At 39.5% G+C, this 16,231-nt stretch overlaps 1 protein-coding gene across 1 annotated transcript; it reads right to left on the minus strand.

The window, feature by feature from the left end:
- Nucleotides 1-964: 964 nt before the first annotated feature.
- On the minus strand, nt 965-15,449 carry phf10 (PHD finger protein 10). The gene is made up of 12 exons (XM_030047261.1): nt 15,268-15,449; nt 14,021-14,130; nt 13,737-13,867; nt 13,072-13,155; nt 12,728-12,852; nt 11,753-11,902; nt 11,145-11,254; nt 10,419-10,566; nt 9,615-9,773; nt 4,011-4,119; nt 2,661-2,849; nt 965-2,491 (listed from the first exon to the last, which is right to left on the minus strand). Exons 1-12 carry the CDS (start codon nt 15,337-15,339, stop codon nt 2,394-2,396), a joined length of 1,485 nt encoding a protein of 494 aa, XP_029903121.1. The 5' UTR covers nt 15,340-15,449; the 3' UTR covers nt 965-2,393.
- Nucleotides 15,450-16,231: the final 782 nt, after the last annotated feature.

The raw sequence follows: 16,231 nt of genomic DNA on the forward strand, positions 1-16,231 counted from the left end.
AAATATCCCAAACTTTTTGTGAGTAGTGTATATGTCTATGGTCTCCAAGCTCCAATGATCCTGATTCCTGACTCGCCCTTCCTCAGGTGCACCTCCTGATGCAGATTTTATTCACTGAATCAGTGAGGGATAATGGCTTTTGACCTGATTCAACAGCAACAACCAGCGTTAAACACTTGAGACTAGCACTCAGTCAAGAACTTACACAAACTCACTTCTCATTTTCATTCTGAGTGCAGCTTTGCCCCACACACACTGTGCGTAAAGGGGCTGGGTGTTGTGGAATATCTTAGAGGGGTTTGGAGAGGATCTATCAGCTTCATGGAAATCATGTCGGAGGAGTCAATGAATAAATCAAGTCGACATGCACTGAATGGGGAAAGCCTTTTTCCAGGTCACAAAAATCTGTATTTTTTTGAATTTATATTTAAATATGTATAAGCAGTTATGCCCTACATTCAATCATCACTCAATCCAAATGCACCCTGAATTATCAGATACTCATTTGTCAGTTTTGTAAACATTAAATTTTCTCATTTTATCAAATCTGATTACTGAAAAGCCAGGCCAAGGACTCCAAGCAAGATGATGCAGTTAAACGTCACTGTTATCACACTGACAGAATGATTAATGACTTAAACACTTATTTCTCAACCAACAATACAAACATATAATTCAGTACCAGATTGTTACCAGCATTTTCTCAGGTGGGGTTCCTTCAGTCAAGATCTCTAGTGTAATGCTTAACTTCCATTAGTATCTTAACATGAAAGATTACAGAGCACACTTAATTTCAGTGACAGGTGACTGAGTTCATGCCTTATTCTTATGGCCCAGGCATGTTCAGGTAATATCTGTGTAAAAGCTAAAAGGTGAAGAGTAAAGAATGAAACCTGTGATAAGAAGCGATGCTCATAGATTACAGGAATGGAAGGGACAGTACATGACATTTTGAGAAATCAAGTCATTAAAAAAAAACACACTTTTATTGGAAAAAAGGAATTCAGTGACTCTGACATTATTAGCAACAAATATTCCATATACACAGTACATGTCCAGCTGGTTCACTGCAGGATGACAACTTCAAAATAAAACGAAAAAAAAAAAAAAAAAAGCCAAAACTTCCATCAAACTGATTACAGTTGATTGATCAGAGCGCCTTACAGTGAGTGGATATAGTTGACATATGTTCAGTATAAAAATCAATACTGGATGGATTCTCCAAGAGGAAACCAACGTGTAAAGTGAGACACTTTATTATTCTAGTAGTCGAGAGTTGCATGACAATGCAGCGAGGACGGTTGTCTAAACCGCGGTCTTGGTCCGTCACTGGTCCCCTGGGGCTCGCCAGGGGCCAAAAGCAGAGTCTAATACATAACACAGGGTCACAAGCACCTTCGCTAATTTTTTAACACATTTTTTTTTTTTTTTTGTTTAAATAAGATTGTTCTTTACTGACCTGCCTAATTAAATACAAAGTAAATACAAATACAAAATGTAGCCAGCTGACAAATTGTTATGTTTTCATGATACAAAAAAATAATTAAGTAAGAAAAAAATCCATACATGAAATGTTGTGAAAGATAGTAGGTGACATAAATAATGAGTGAGCTCTTGCTAACACAGTTTGTTTCTGCGGTGGAAGCCTGGCTGCTGGTCATATTTTAAAAACATAACCAAGAGTCAACTCACATATTTATGATACAGCAGAATCCAAAGCACCATGAGTTTATCTGACCCAAAAAAAGCAAAAAGTTTATCTTTTCTGGCAACAAAACACACTGAGAATCACAGAAAATTCTGCTTTGGTGGAAAGTACCGTAAATACGTAAATAGCAAATAACAAATAACAAATAAACAGGCCTAAGTTGGCTGTGTAGAGTTGAGACAAACTTCAAGATTAAAATAATATCAAAAAAAAATAATAACTAAGCAGAGATGAACTGATATTGATAATGGATAGCAAGTACCAGACTTAATGTTTGCTACCAGGAGCCCTGTCAGAAAGTTTTATTTTTTCCTTTCCACAGGATGGTCAATCTCACCAATTTGCAAAATAGATTTCAATTCATTATTTCAAATTTATATGTCCAGTGGTCAAAACTGAGTGTGTAAGTCCACAACAGTTCAATAAATGTACTGGATTTGATTGGTGTTTGATACTAAAGTTGTTTCTCACTCAGATATGATGTTGAAGTGTTAAACTTCGTCAGTCAGTGGTTATCCTCAGGTTTTCGGGTGGTTACGCTCCAAACAGGCCGATCTGAGATTAAACTTCCACCCTCGTTCGTGATAGCTTATGAGTCTGCATGTGTTTGGAAACTGAGGGAACGCAGGGAGAACGTAGCTGCAGTCTTGTGGCACGTGCTGGTGCCTGGAGGGAGACATGCTCGTCACTTCTGAGCCGACTTGGGCTTCTTGGGTGTTTTGGCTCCTCCCTTCTTCTTGGGAGTGGTGACATCTTTCTCACACAACTCACACACCCAGAGACCTGAGGGGAGAAACACATACACAACATTAGCACCCTGACTGATAAAATATTTTGGTAACTCTCAAGGAAACAGGATGGGTAAGGATCTTTAGGGAGCCCTGCGAGGGTACCGCCTGATGCCAGTGTGTTCATCTGTTAGCAGACGCAGTACATCAGTGTTTTTACTCACCCATGGGTATAGAGTCCATGCCGACACAGAAGGTGTGGTATCCTCGGTCACATTTGTCACAGAACATCATCTCGTCCTCGTGGTGCGGCTGCTGGCACACGGTGCAGGTCTTACACTCCATACACTGCCAGCGGTACGTCTGGATCATCGACACCAGCTCCTCGCTCATGTCCAAGCAAGACGGGTGGCCTGCATGGGTTTATGGACACAGAGGCACACACACGCACGCATGCACACACACACACAGAGAAAACACACACAGAAGCACATCGGCAGACGCAAACATGCATTCAACACAGGCAGAGACATGCAGCCATACGCACATAGTCAAAAAACAGAAATTAATACAAAACACAAACAAGATGCACAGAAATGCAGACACATAAACACACGAGACAGGAAAACACACACACACACACACAGATGCAGATACAGACATTATGTGCACCGGCCCATCCAGCCACAACCACGTGAAGATATATCCCTCCCATCTCTGAAAAACTCTCACTAACCCTGCAAAGGAGTGGAATAAAATCCACTGACATTACACAGGCCATCTGAGAAGGTTCCTGAATTCATTAAAAAGAACTTTAGTTCTTATGTTTCCCTTCGTAAGTACTAGTCGTATTATGGAGGAAAGTATCTCTACTTGGATTTAAGCTGTGTTAAAATGGCTTTGTTCAAATGACAGTTATAGCTAACAGCATCCTAACAGAGCAGCCAGCAGCCACCAGTATCTTACTCACTGGTTCAGGAGAAGTGTAAGTATTTTATCACATCAAGACTAAATGCCTTGCCACACTGTGACAGCTGCCTGGTGGACAAACTCAAATACTGACATCCACATTGCCTTGGTATGTTTATAACAACCTTCAGATGAGAAACTACACAGACGATCATCTGAGCTACCAATATAACATAATTTTAGCTGCAGTCAGTTCAAATCATTTAAGGTGTGATTGATTGTCCTCTTGTATAGAGGACAGTTCTAGGTTGTTTTTCATTAAAACAATAATAATGTAAGGAGAAGGTGAAAACTGTCTGCTATTCACCACGTAAATCATCAGGAAATTTTAAGCACTACTGATGTTAAATGAGTTGGAGGTATGACTGTTTCATAATTTCTATTTTTATGTTAAAAGAGGATACTTCACCCAAAATTGGAACATTTTGTATTGCTCCTATCATGATCTCCTCCACTTAGAGTAACAGATGGTTAAATTTTGCTGTCTATGCAAAAAGTACCAGAGAACTGAACAATTAGTTTGTGGACTACAACTTGGCTAAAGAATAATCTAAATATCTTGTAAAAACAGACATCTATCCTTTAAAATCACTGTTTGAACTTACCGCTGTTGTCACATTGGGAGCAGTGAATGAGAGCCTCTGGCTTGCCTTTCTTGTTGGCTTCTTTACCCTTCTGGCAAATGCCACATATAGCATTGGGAATGACCTTAGGCTGCAAGGGCAGAATAATGCTATAAAAACCAATCAGAAACGGGTAATTTGTACTCAAGGGCAATATAGAAGCTCAATATAGTTGTAATGCTTGAAACAGAAAAAAAAAAACAGTTAGCACTTCATTTATCCTGCCTAACAAAGGATGTGTCCATATTCAGGCATGTATAATCATTTGGTAGAGTATTGGGTTGTACAGTCATCTGCGCATTTTATGAGTCAGCATGGGAGTGAAATATCTTCATTTGTTGTGCTGTGCTCTCCTGGGCTGCTAATCCAGAATACTGTACTTATCTCTCCATGCACTTCTGTAGTGCAACACAACAGGTTCTAAAATAAAACCTGCTGGATCTATTTTCTGGTTCAAACAGGAAAATAACAAAAAAAAAATAAAATAAAAAATAAAATACTACTGGGACTTTTATATTGGCATAATCTGCTTTGGTCTCATTCATTTATGCGCTGAAAGTGTTATTTTGGGAACTGTTTTGCTGCACTGTGAGAATGAATGGACAGACACTCTGGATTAGCAGCCCAGGGGAGCACGGAGAAACTAATGAGGACATTTCACCACCATGTGGACTCATAACGTGCAGGAAACTACACAAACTAACATTTTGACAAGGGTAAATTTTCCTTTTATGCATTTCTCCCCTGGTGTTGAACTGTGCGCTGCAGCAATACCTTTAGAATCTGTCAACTGGAAAAAAAAAAAAACTGTATTAAAGGGACACTGATTGATGCACACTGAAAATCAATTTTGCTCTGATTGAAGTCTGCCGAAGTCAACATTATAAGAGAAGTGAAGCCAGTCTGACACTTTATAATGTGTAACAAACTTGGTCTGTGTGGTTACAAAAGCGATCACAGTCGACGTGGCAGAGGGCTTACCACGGGCTATATTAGTAATAAACACAATGTTATACTTGATTAAGACTTGTTCAGGCGACCACCATACCAAAGGCATGTTTAGCACAGCAGACACTTGCCAGCATGTAGAGACGGTGGCATCTGTGGTCTGACACAGACTTATTTTTGCTATTATAAGAGCAACAATGCTGACAGTGCTGTGGACTCACTAATACATCAGCTGGGAATCAGAATGCATTTTGGTTATCAGAGTGCCAATTCATGAAAAATACCCTCTATATTTCCTTATTTCTCATGTCAGGATGATCAGTGCTCATTGACATTTCAAAGAAATAAACACTGGAAATTAAACAAATCATTAACAATGTACTGTTGGACACAATCACCACTTCTCTGTCCAAGCTATGAGTTTGAAACTTTTATTTAAAGTCTTAAACTTGTGGCATCTATTTTAATAGACATCTCAAGGGTTGCTTCCTATGAAATATACCATCAAGACTAACAGGGGTTGGAAAGTAAAGGAACCATCCAGAGATAAAAGACAGGAAGGCTCAGGGAGATCTGAATCAGGAAGTCACACATGTCAACAGTGGACCATATACTTAACAGTTTAAACACTTAAAACTCTGTCTACATATCTCTCTGTATCTCTGTACATTATGTCACTGACATAAATAGGTGGTCATTACTTTAAATGCTATAAAATGAAGAAGGCTAAAGTTTCTAGCCTTTGTGCTCCAGAGCCACACTGCACAGAAAAAATAAAACGACAGAAATGTGAATTAAACATTGAAGAAGCCAATGAAAACCATTGGTACTCATTTGAAGATTATGGAAAATGATTTGATAAGCTTGGGTAGGAAGACAGAAAAGTAGGATGTCAGAGCAAACCATCTCTATCATCTTCAAAAGTGATTTTTCTATCTGATGTATATTGATCTACAAAATTCACCTTTTTTAAAATGTTACTTAAATGCTAAGACATGTTCATGTCCTATATTCAGTCTGCATCCTGTCCAGTTACTTTGAAAGGTTCAGTGACAAGCTGTGACATCCTTCATTACAATGCTGCATGACTGGGAATGAGTAGATTAGTCGGGGGCCGTAGGTACACAAGAATGGGTTAATAAAGCACAAGGTTTAGAAAATCCAAGACTAGAGACAAGACAGAAAACTACACTAGGACAAAGACAGCAGCAGATGAGGGAAACAACTAGAGGGAAGGGGAGAGATGCAGCCCCCTGAATTGCTCATATTTATTTTCAGAAAATAGTCCCTGTGTATAAATCCATATTGAGCAATCTATCCCATTTTGAATTTAGCGTTTTGTAGCTCCGGCTTTGCTGCTTTCCTGAATCCATGAGAGCATGGATCATCCTCTACATTGTTCCTTACCCTTCACAATGCCAAATGGTTATTTAAACACATGGGTGTATGAAAACACTCTACTAGCAGCATCCAGAGCACATATTGTCAAATTCAACTAGACTGCCTCCTCAGAAAACACCCAACAAGTACACACAGTAGAAGCTAAAACAAGCAATTCACAGGGCTGAATCCAGTTAAAATGTCTATTCTAAATTGACTCAGCTTTGCCAATGCAACAGACATCTCACTCTCGTCAAAAGAGTTCCCACTTCCTGGCTAATTTGCCTCCACATAATCTGATAGCTCTTTATGTCGCCATTCAGTTGGTGGAGCACTTGAATGCAACTCGCAGATACACACAAGCAGGCACAGGAAATGTACGTTTGCTGGGCACACACTAATCCACAGCTAACAGGTCCCCATCCAAACCACACATTTCAGATTATTAGACTAGCCTAAACATCAAATTTATACTTTTCTGGGCATGCCATTAGTTAAATCAACTAACAATTGGTTGTTTCTGCTGTAAGGACACTACTAAAATGTAAAGAAATTCTTCATCTGAGGAGCAGTTAGCAGCAACAGTGAAGCAGCATTGCAAACCTGCTGGATGTGGCTGTAAATACTCGTACAGGTCATATGTATCTACTGAAACTGAATTGGCCCCAACCTTGTGACATCTCATAATGACCATGGCCTTCACCCGACATGTCTGACACACAAGATACAAAACGTAGCACTAAACTTGGGGATCAAAACAGCACCACACATTCTCATCTACACTAACAGAAATGACAAGGGCAGCAATGGTGACCGCCAATTTACTAAAATATCGACAGGCAATAGAATATTTTGCAGTTGGTGTCCGAGTAATTAATATCATATTATGCAATTTCACGTAAATAATAAATAATTTCAACGTTTTAGGCCCCATGTTTCTCCTACAGATATGCTACAGATAGGCTGTAGAGTTGACGCATCGGCTACCAGGAATACATTTCCCATTCATTTTCACCTAAGGAATCTGATCATTACGTTTATTATTATTATGTCAAATTATTACAATTAAGCATAATATTTTAACGCTGCAAGGCAGATTAACTAAAAGCTATCAGGCTGCAGAACAACAATGTGTTCCTGTAGACGGCTCAGACAGCCGCCATCATCTGATGAAATCTGAAGAGACTGTGTTTTATTCCTACTATACGTATGAAATACAAGATTATCCACATGTCTCTCCAATTGTAGACATCACCATTACTGTCGAAACAGTACTGGTGACAAAGCTGCTCATAGCTGCTAACCAGAACAGGTCAAATTAATGTTACTTACATAGCAACTTGTATCATGTGTGATACTGGTCCACAATGGTTTTGCTGTCAGACACAATGTCTTTTAAAAAGCAAAAGAACAACCACTGCAAATCAGTAGATCTTAAACTCTGTTTTGGAACTACCTGAAATGATTATGGAGAAAATGTGTGGGAAACGTACTGCTGAATGGGGGAGACACATTTCAACTCTACGGACATTTTAGTTTGGCACCTTATGAACGGGATACAAATTCTCTCAAACAATGGCCATGGCCTCTCCAGCCTGATTTTTTAAGTATAGAAATATTTGCAGATCATTAAATCTATAGGTCCTTTTGTTCTAATTGCTAAAGGTACTATGGATCTGTTACCGATTACTTCTGGTGAATATTGACTCCCAACTTGCCAGGTAAGCCCCATTCCCATGGCTAATGCTGGGTAGGTCCAGAGCCATTCATTATGTTAATTGGGCAAATCTATCTAATTAATTAATGTGGGCTTGATCTGCACGCTACATCGTTCCCTGTAGAGAACAGACAGGAAGTCAATCCAACAAAAAAAAACAAAAACTGAACTGCTGAACCTTTAAAACAGACACAGGAAAATGACCCTGCTCACACCTCAGAGCTGAGCTGAACTCAACTGGACTTACCTGGTCCATCATCTTCACATTAATGTGATAATACCAGTGTACCATTTTAAACTAATGAAAATTAGAATTCTTTTCTTCACCAAAGATTGGAAAAAGAAACAAAACAAAGCCAGTGTGAATAGCACAGTGGATTGTTAGGAAGAGGTAGGCTGAAAAATACAAACAGTCTGCCAAGAACTTGGCAAAATTTCCCATCTACACTGCCTCAAAGAGTTACTTGTAAATTAAGATATTAACAAAATAATTGCTAAAGCTGTGCCAAGAAAGGATGATGAAAAAAATGTATGCAGGCTAGATCAGCTGAGTCCTAATCGACATAAAACAGACTACTGCTCTCTTAGCTCAGCTCAGCTGCAGTGTGAACGGGGTCACAGCGTCCTCATCTCTCCAAGATAACATTATGTGGACCAGTAAGGCCCATAATCAAACAACTGTCTAATAATTAGAAACAGATTAACAGTACAATACTAGTGTAAAAACACAAAGTATATTATATCTATACCAACATACACTCAAAACATTAGTTAAGTGCATTCCACACTTCAGATATAAATGTTCAAAATCTCTAGTGTTAACAACTATTGTTTTAAAGCTACAGCAAAATTATGTAGCTTAGAATTTCTATATCATAACAACAAAAACTTTTTTTCTTTTTCAGAAACGGAAAAAAGGAAACTAGCAGCCAAAACATCCGCTTACTTGTCTTAGAAGTATCTGTTGACAAGTGGTGGCAGACAAGAGGTATATTGCAGACATTCAAAAGGAAAGTTAAAAATTTGAAACTCCAAAACTGTCTTCAGGGAAAACTTAAAAATGTGAAAAAAGTGCAGTGAAAAATAAAAAAAAGAGAAGTTTTCCTTTAAAATGTTCTTATTGCTCACAGTCTGATACGAAGGAGGAAAAAAGCCATGTTGCAACCATGACAACACTGACTGCAGACAGGACCCCCGATGTGTCTGTTCATGTATGTGTGTGTGTGTGTGTGTGTGTGTGTGTGTGTGTGTGCGTGTGTGTGTGTGCGTGTGTGTGCGCGTGTGTGTATGTATGTGTGTGTGTAGATGTGTATGTGTGTGTGTGTGAGTGTGTGTGTGTGTGTGTGTGTGTATGTGTGGACCAGGCTGTCCCAGCTGAAAGTGCTGTTGAACTGTAGAAGCCGGAGAACAAAGTGAAGAAAGCTAGGGAGGGTTGGAGGGATGGATGGAGTAAGGGAGTGGTAGTAGTAGAAAGAGGAGGAGGGGGTAGAAAAGTGCTGCTGCTGTTGTTGGAGGAGAGTTCAGGTGGTTTTGTCCTCTACCTTGTACCCTGGGGTGGCGGCTGCTTTGTGGGAGGCAAGGTGGCGCTGTGTGCCATCCTTGCCTGGCGTGGCTGTCCTGTCCTTGGCCTTGGACTTGTGGCTCTGCCCTCCTCCTCCCTCCTGGCTCTCCACATCTGATGTGTTGCCTGAAGAGCTATCCTGGAGGGGAATGGAGAAGAAGGGGCAAGAAGTGCAAGAAACACGGTGTATGTTAGGGAGGTAAACTTTGCACATAGACAGTTGAACCAAAGCAGACAATATCCCATGTATTTCAGTGAAACCCACAGTATGTGCTGATGGATGACGCTGACTAACAGGTTAACTCTAAAGGTGACTAAAAGGTTAACTCTCCAGTCTTACAAAGCATAGCACAATAGATGCAGCCTGGATGTCTACCCGTCTAGTGCCAATGCAGGATAAATGCATAACAGGAGACTTCACCAATAGCCGCTACTAGAGCAGGTGATATGGATAACATCATTATATATTGTATGGATGACTATTGATGCTTTCATACGATATTTATACACAAGAGAGTTTGATAAAGTCATTAGTAATGTAGATATGATGACCAAACAGGCAGAGATAAATATAGGAACAATAGCATGCATTGCATTCTACATAAATTGCATCCTTTTAGTGTAATGCAGCCTTTAAAACAAATATGAGACAACACTGAGGCCACATAATAATTTTACGATATATGAAATCCCAGATATTATCTAGTCCCATGTCATGATGACGAAACATCAGTATCACCCAGCCCTACCCATTACTTCTGTTATGCACATCTTATCGTCTTACAGATGAGTTCTTGTTCTTTTTGTCATCCTTGCCGTCCTCAGCGTCATCCGAGTCGGGTTCAGAGTCCAGCGCGGGAAGCTCTGGATCAAGAGGAGGCTCAAACAGAGCCGTGTTTAACGGCAGGTATCGGAGCTCGTTGGGGGAGTACCTGTTGTTTGGACAGTATCCAGAACACACAATTACAAATAGTAACTTAACACTTAGGGAAAGGTAACACAGCTTTTAGGTAGACTACTGACAAATTAAAGAAAAATCACAGGCAACAACAATAATAATAATACTACAATATTTTTGTCGATTGCTAGCTCTATCGTTACTTCATCTCTTCATTATTTATACTACCACTGTCCTTGAAATCTTCCTTGAGCCCATGATGAAACAATAAATGTGACAAGAAATTACTTCACTGCTGCATGTCACACACTCAGCCCTTTCTTTCCTGTCTCTCTACTGTGAACTTCAAATACAGCAAAACGGCAAAAAGAAGAGTCTTTCAGAAATATTTAAGACTTGAGCAGAAAAACAACTCTCATTTCCATAGTAAAAGGAAAAAACAGTGATGCAAGCAATGAAAGATGATGCATTAGACATCACACAAGGCATATGAGAAGGAAGATTTGGTGCTTATCACATGTATAACAATCAGCAAAGTGTCATATTAGTGTGTCATATTTTTTTTTATTGAAAAACATGTAATGATTACGATTCAATTTGGAGATAATGTACCTCTTGTAGTAGTCCTGGAACTGTCCTGGTATGAGGGCGACTGGGAAGGGCCCCGTTCTGGTCAGCTCTGGAGCCAGGACCTTGAACCTGCCCTGGGGCACCTGGATAATCTGGAACACAAAACCCAACAAACAATCTCAAGGCTGCTCAACAGAAAACATAAAATTTACACACTGGTGTTGATTCTGTCACATGGACAGGCCAGGCTACATTAGAGAGATATAAATGACACACAGAGCAGATGTTCATTAAAAAAAAAAAAACTTTATAGCAGTGCTAGCATACTCCAAACATGAGATCTATGTATCTGTCAATACAGATTCTTGACTAATGCTCAAGGCTGTTCACATCTTGTACCTCTTGGTGTTGCTACCCTCTCCCTCTTTGAATGAGCAATAACAAGTGATACATGTAGAAACTTTGCAAGTTTAACTTCATTCGACTCCACCGGGTGATTTCACTGCTTACCTAACCTTCAAGCAGAGAGAAGGGACTAATCAGTGAAACCACCTGGTGGAGTTTTGGTATTAATGAAAACCTGCAGCCTCTTGGCCCTCCATGGCACCAATGTGACACCCCTGATCTAGTGTATCTCCTGTTGGACCTACATGTGTCTGGAGGTCAAAGTAAGCTCTCCGCTCCTCCATGCGCTCCCTGTTGAAGTTACTGTTGAACTCTGCCGCCTTCTTGGCTGCTTTCTTGATGTACTCCGGAACCTTGCTGGCCTCCACCTTCTGAGGGTTCTGCTGCTGCATTTGCTGGAAAGGACAGCACACAAAAACATTTAGAAAGTGTGTTTATTTTAAAAACGCATTACCATTGAAATCTTCCACTATGGTATAATGAAATTTGAAGTACAGGGTACCGATGTGTAATTATGTACAGGTGAGGAAATCTCAGTGTTTCATGTAGAGTCTGATACATATATACAGATTCTTTAGTCAATTATGTGTGCACTGTGGAGAAAAGTAATTAGGTAGGCCATATTAGATATATAATCTATTTTTATAGTCTAAAAATGATGTTTGATTATTTTTTATAGGGTATGATTTATCTTAATTTTAAAAAAGCAACAACATAGTTTAACCAGCAGTTGCTTTCCATACTCTCTGTCCCTGAAATTACATCCTCACAACTTTATTCTTAAATGTGACATTTCTGACCGGCATCTGAAGAGAGCAAAATGCACATTTGGCGACAGACAACTTTAAGCCCCGAGTACTTTACTCGTTGACTATTTTCTGTCTCTCTCCTCCAAAATTATACTAGAGACAAATGGGGTGTGTGTGTGTTTGTGTGTGGCTCATCTTTGATTGTCAGGTAAACTGACAAAATGTACCAGCCATAAAACAGTATCATTGATTATTTACATTACATTATTTACATTTATATTTTTGGTGGCTAACACCACAAATGAGTCATCACATATCTAATAAAATATAAAGCAGATGTTTCTTGTGGCAAAAACATAGACAGACATGGTGTAGAAAGCACTATATAGTACTGGCAAACCCAGCATTTACCACCAAACAGACTTAATTTTGGATCCTGTGTGTGTGTGTGTGGGTGTGTGGTGTACTTACAGAGTACTCTTTGGCTATTCTCTGTCTCTCTCTCTCCTGCAGTATGACTGAGTATTCTGAATGTTTGGTGGGATACTCCTTTATCATCAGATCTATCACCTCGTCACTTCGCAGGGCTGTCAGACCTGCAAACAAACACACACAGTCACACACTTTCACAGCATCACGGTGGTGGAAAAGGTTAAAGGAGGAAGTTTTACTTGCTGAATTCATCACACATTAGGACTCTGAATGCTCTGCTCACATGCAACAAGCTGGTATCTTTCTGTGTGCTGTGTGCATTCATTTTGTGCTTTGCAGTGAAAATTATTCTGTGCACAACGAGTGACAGGGATGACTGGTACCTAAAGTGCACTGCGTCTCAGTGATGACATTCTGTTCACGCAGGTAGAGTTTCTCCTTGTGGGACAGGTCTCTCCTCTCCAAGTCTACAAGGGGAAGGAAGCAGTGTTAGTAATGGAACTGTGTCTTTCCTCTGCAAGTCTATACAAAAGAAATAATGCAGTATTGCTGCAGCATCAGCAGTAATACAACAACAACAACAACAACATATAAAGGCATTTAAGAGCCATATTTGTAAACAGAAAATTCTTTGTTTTTCAAGGGATCATTTTACTGGTTTGTAATTATAACCAGTGGAAAAGGCAGATAGTTAGATAGAACAATAGAACACTCACACTGGGCATGTTGGATACTTAATTTGAAAGAGTTTACTGTGTGTACAATGTGTATTCTACATATACAAGAAAATTACATTAAGCACAATACTTTACAGCAATGAGAAAGTAACTTTGGGGATGGGGGAATTTATGCTGTGTGAGCTGTAAATCTTCTGTTTTTCCATGTTTAAACAGTAACATCTGATTCTCAAAGAAAAACCTTTTCAGTCCATAATATGAAATTCAATCATTTTAAATCCTGCTCAGCCCCAAATATCAGCACTAAAAAAGAGTTAAGTACATTCTCTATCACTCTATCATGTTATTGCAGCTTTTGCCTCCAGTCTTACCAGGGTACTTCCTCTTGAAGGAGGTGACGCCCAAGTATTCGCTGACCTGCTCCTGCAGCATGTAGTACTCTCCTGTGTCATCTGCCGGCCACTTGTACTCTGTCAGGTTCTCTGCTGGGAAATATGTTGGACTGCAAACGGGTGGAGAGAGAAAACGGGTATTGAGGAATTAAAAAGCACTTCTTCTGCTTTCTAAACAAGTGGAGAAAGTCCTAAAAAAAAAAAAAAAAAAATCAAGAAAGCACATGGCCAAGTTTTTGCTAAACACCACCAAATTAACCCACCCAGGCTCCTGGCTGGAGGTATCGCAGCTCCGGGAGCTGTCGCCTGAACCCATCCTCCTCCTCTTGGGAGGCTGGCTTCCATCATTGGACTCCTCCTCTGTCACATCCTCCTGCAGCATTAAAAAAAAAAAAAAAGTCATACAACCAATGTCAAGCAATCACAATCAGAAACATGGAATGATCAGCATGTAACATTTGTAATTAGTGTATTATTGATTAATTTTTTCTAAGCTTATGTGATTTGCCCTGGTAAAAACTACACTAACCACACTGACTTGCACATTGGCTGCTACGTATGACTCAAACTACTAACTGTTTGGAAAACTTGAACCAACAACAACAAGACTCAGCGTCTGCATGTTTACCAACTTGGCCAAACTCTGACTGCTTTTACACTTGCACGGGATGAGTTAGTAAAGGACTGAATGATGGAGAATGCAGTTTTCTGTCAGCAGAGCACACCACACTTAGGTTTTGATTTATCACTTCTTTTGGGTGGAGAAGTGACCAGACCTGACACCAGAGTTTCATTTAGGCAAAGGAGACAGATTTCTGGTGTCTAAATTACTGAGGATGGGACAATGCTCACTGATGCACCCCACTTAGCCACTTAGTGATTCAGGCTGTCAAGAGTGGTGTATTTTTTTTTACATACAAATCCTGCTTGTTGGTACTTTTATGTAAACTATGATTATTAGCTATAACCAAACCAACCATCAAAACTACTGGAAAGCATATGCCTACATGAGAGTCTTTGAATCACACACACACACACACACACACACACACACACACACACACACACACACACACACACACACACACATTTAAACACAGACCAGTAGACTGACATCCGTGTAAAACCAAAACATACACACATGGGAATGTGGCAGGTACTGATGCTAAGGGCACAGATTAGCTGAAGTTTAGCTTTGATCAAACTCAAGGCTACGAGTTACGGTATACAAAGTTTATGATTTAGAATTCACAAAAACCCAAACATATCTCGTTTGTAAACTCAACGGGGGGATGAAGTTGGCCAACTTTAACAGGCTAACCACTCGGTACATGTTTGGAAACAAAGGGGACAAGCTAACGATGCTAACTGTTGTCATTCATTAACAGGCGAACGTTAGCAGTTGGCTGCTGTTAACGGTAGCTGTTAGCTGAGCATGCAAACACACACAGCTTCAAAACCAAAAGGTCTCTGTGGCCGTGTTACTGTCTGAACAGTAAATAAATAATACCTTAATTGACTGTGCTCCGGGAGTGGCAGGGTTGCTATCGCAGGGCGGTCTGACTGGTAACACAGCGGCCATGTTCAGCCGAGATAGCTAAGCTAAGCTAAGCGAAGCTAAGCTAACTGTTCTCTCCAGCTCCAGGACGGGTAGAGCGGCTGCTGCTCGAGCTCACTGCGCGCTGGGGCGAGTGGGCGGGGCCACTGACGTCTCCCCGCCATGTGACACTTCGTTTTATTTTATTTTATTTTTACATTATGATTATGATTATGATTATGATTATGATTATGATTATGATTATTATTATTAGTGGTGGTAGTAGTAGAAGAAGGTGCATTTGTATTATTTTACCTTTTATAGTTAACAACATTTTCTCAGGTTTTACTCTTTTCTATAGAAACATTAAAGCCTATGTGGTTTGTATGTTTATAGTAACAAGGATGAAAATGCAATTTTCTTTATTAATTTAATTTTACTTGCCAAATTCAATGTTCACCAAGGTAAATTTATGAGGGAAATGGAACTATATGTGTCAACGGTTTCTTCCTCACAAAAAAAGCTATGAAAACAATGAATGTATGCAATATTTTCAGAATTTTCAAGTGAGTTTATTATCATACACTCGCATCTTTTTTTTTTTTATTAATCATCTTTTTTCCTTCTGTTTTTCACCATGTTTTTTTTCTGTATTTCTCTGTTTTGCACTGCTTTCTGTTTTATTGTCTTAATGCTCTATTTGTAAGCAATGCTATTTTGGTCTTTGAATGATCATTTCTCTGCCTCTCCGGTCTTGATTATCAGTAAAGTCAATAGAACGTTGCATCAAAATCATTGCTGTCTGCAACCCCCAAACATTTTTTGGGCCAGAGAAAAACTTTACAGATAGGTACAACTTTATTAGTAGAAACATGCCACAAAAAAAAAAAGAAAAAAAGAAAAAAGAAAAAAAATGTGAAAACCTGATGAATAGGGA

This window comes from Myripristis murdjan, chromosome 3 (genome assembly GCF_902150065.1).
Source record: "Myripristis murdjan chromosome 3, fMyrMur1.1, whole genome shotgun sequence".
Classification (NCBI taxonomy): Eukaryota; Metazoa; Chordata; class Actinopteri; order Holocentriformes; family Holocentridae; genus Myripristis; species Myripristis murdjan.

What these genes read in the sequence shown, in the direction of transcription:
- phf10 (XM_030047261.1), bottom strand. Translation starts at nt 15,339, where the DNA reads ATGGCCGCTGTGTTACCAGTCAGACCGCCCTGCGATAGCAACCCTGCC. An exon ending in GAATAGCCAAAGAGTACTCT is followed by an intron (nt 11,903 to 12,727) that starts GTAAGTACACCA and finishes TGTCCTTTCCAG; the next exon opens with CAAATGCAGCAGCAGAACCC. An exon ending in ACTTTGACCTCCAGACACAT is followed by an intron (nt 11,255 to 11,752) that starts GTAGGTCCAACA and finishes TTTGTGTTCCAG; the next exon opens with ATTATCCAGGTGCCCCAGGG.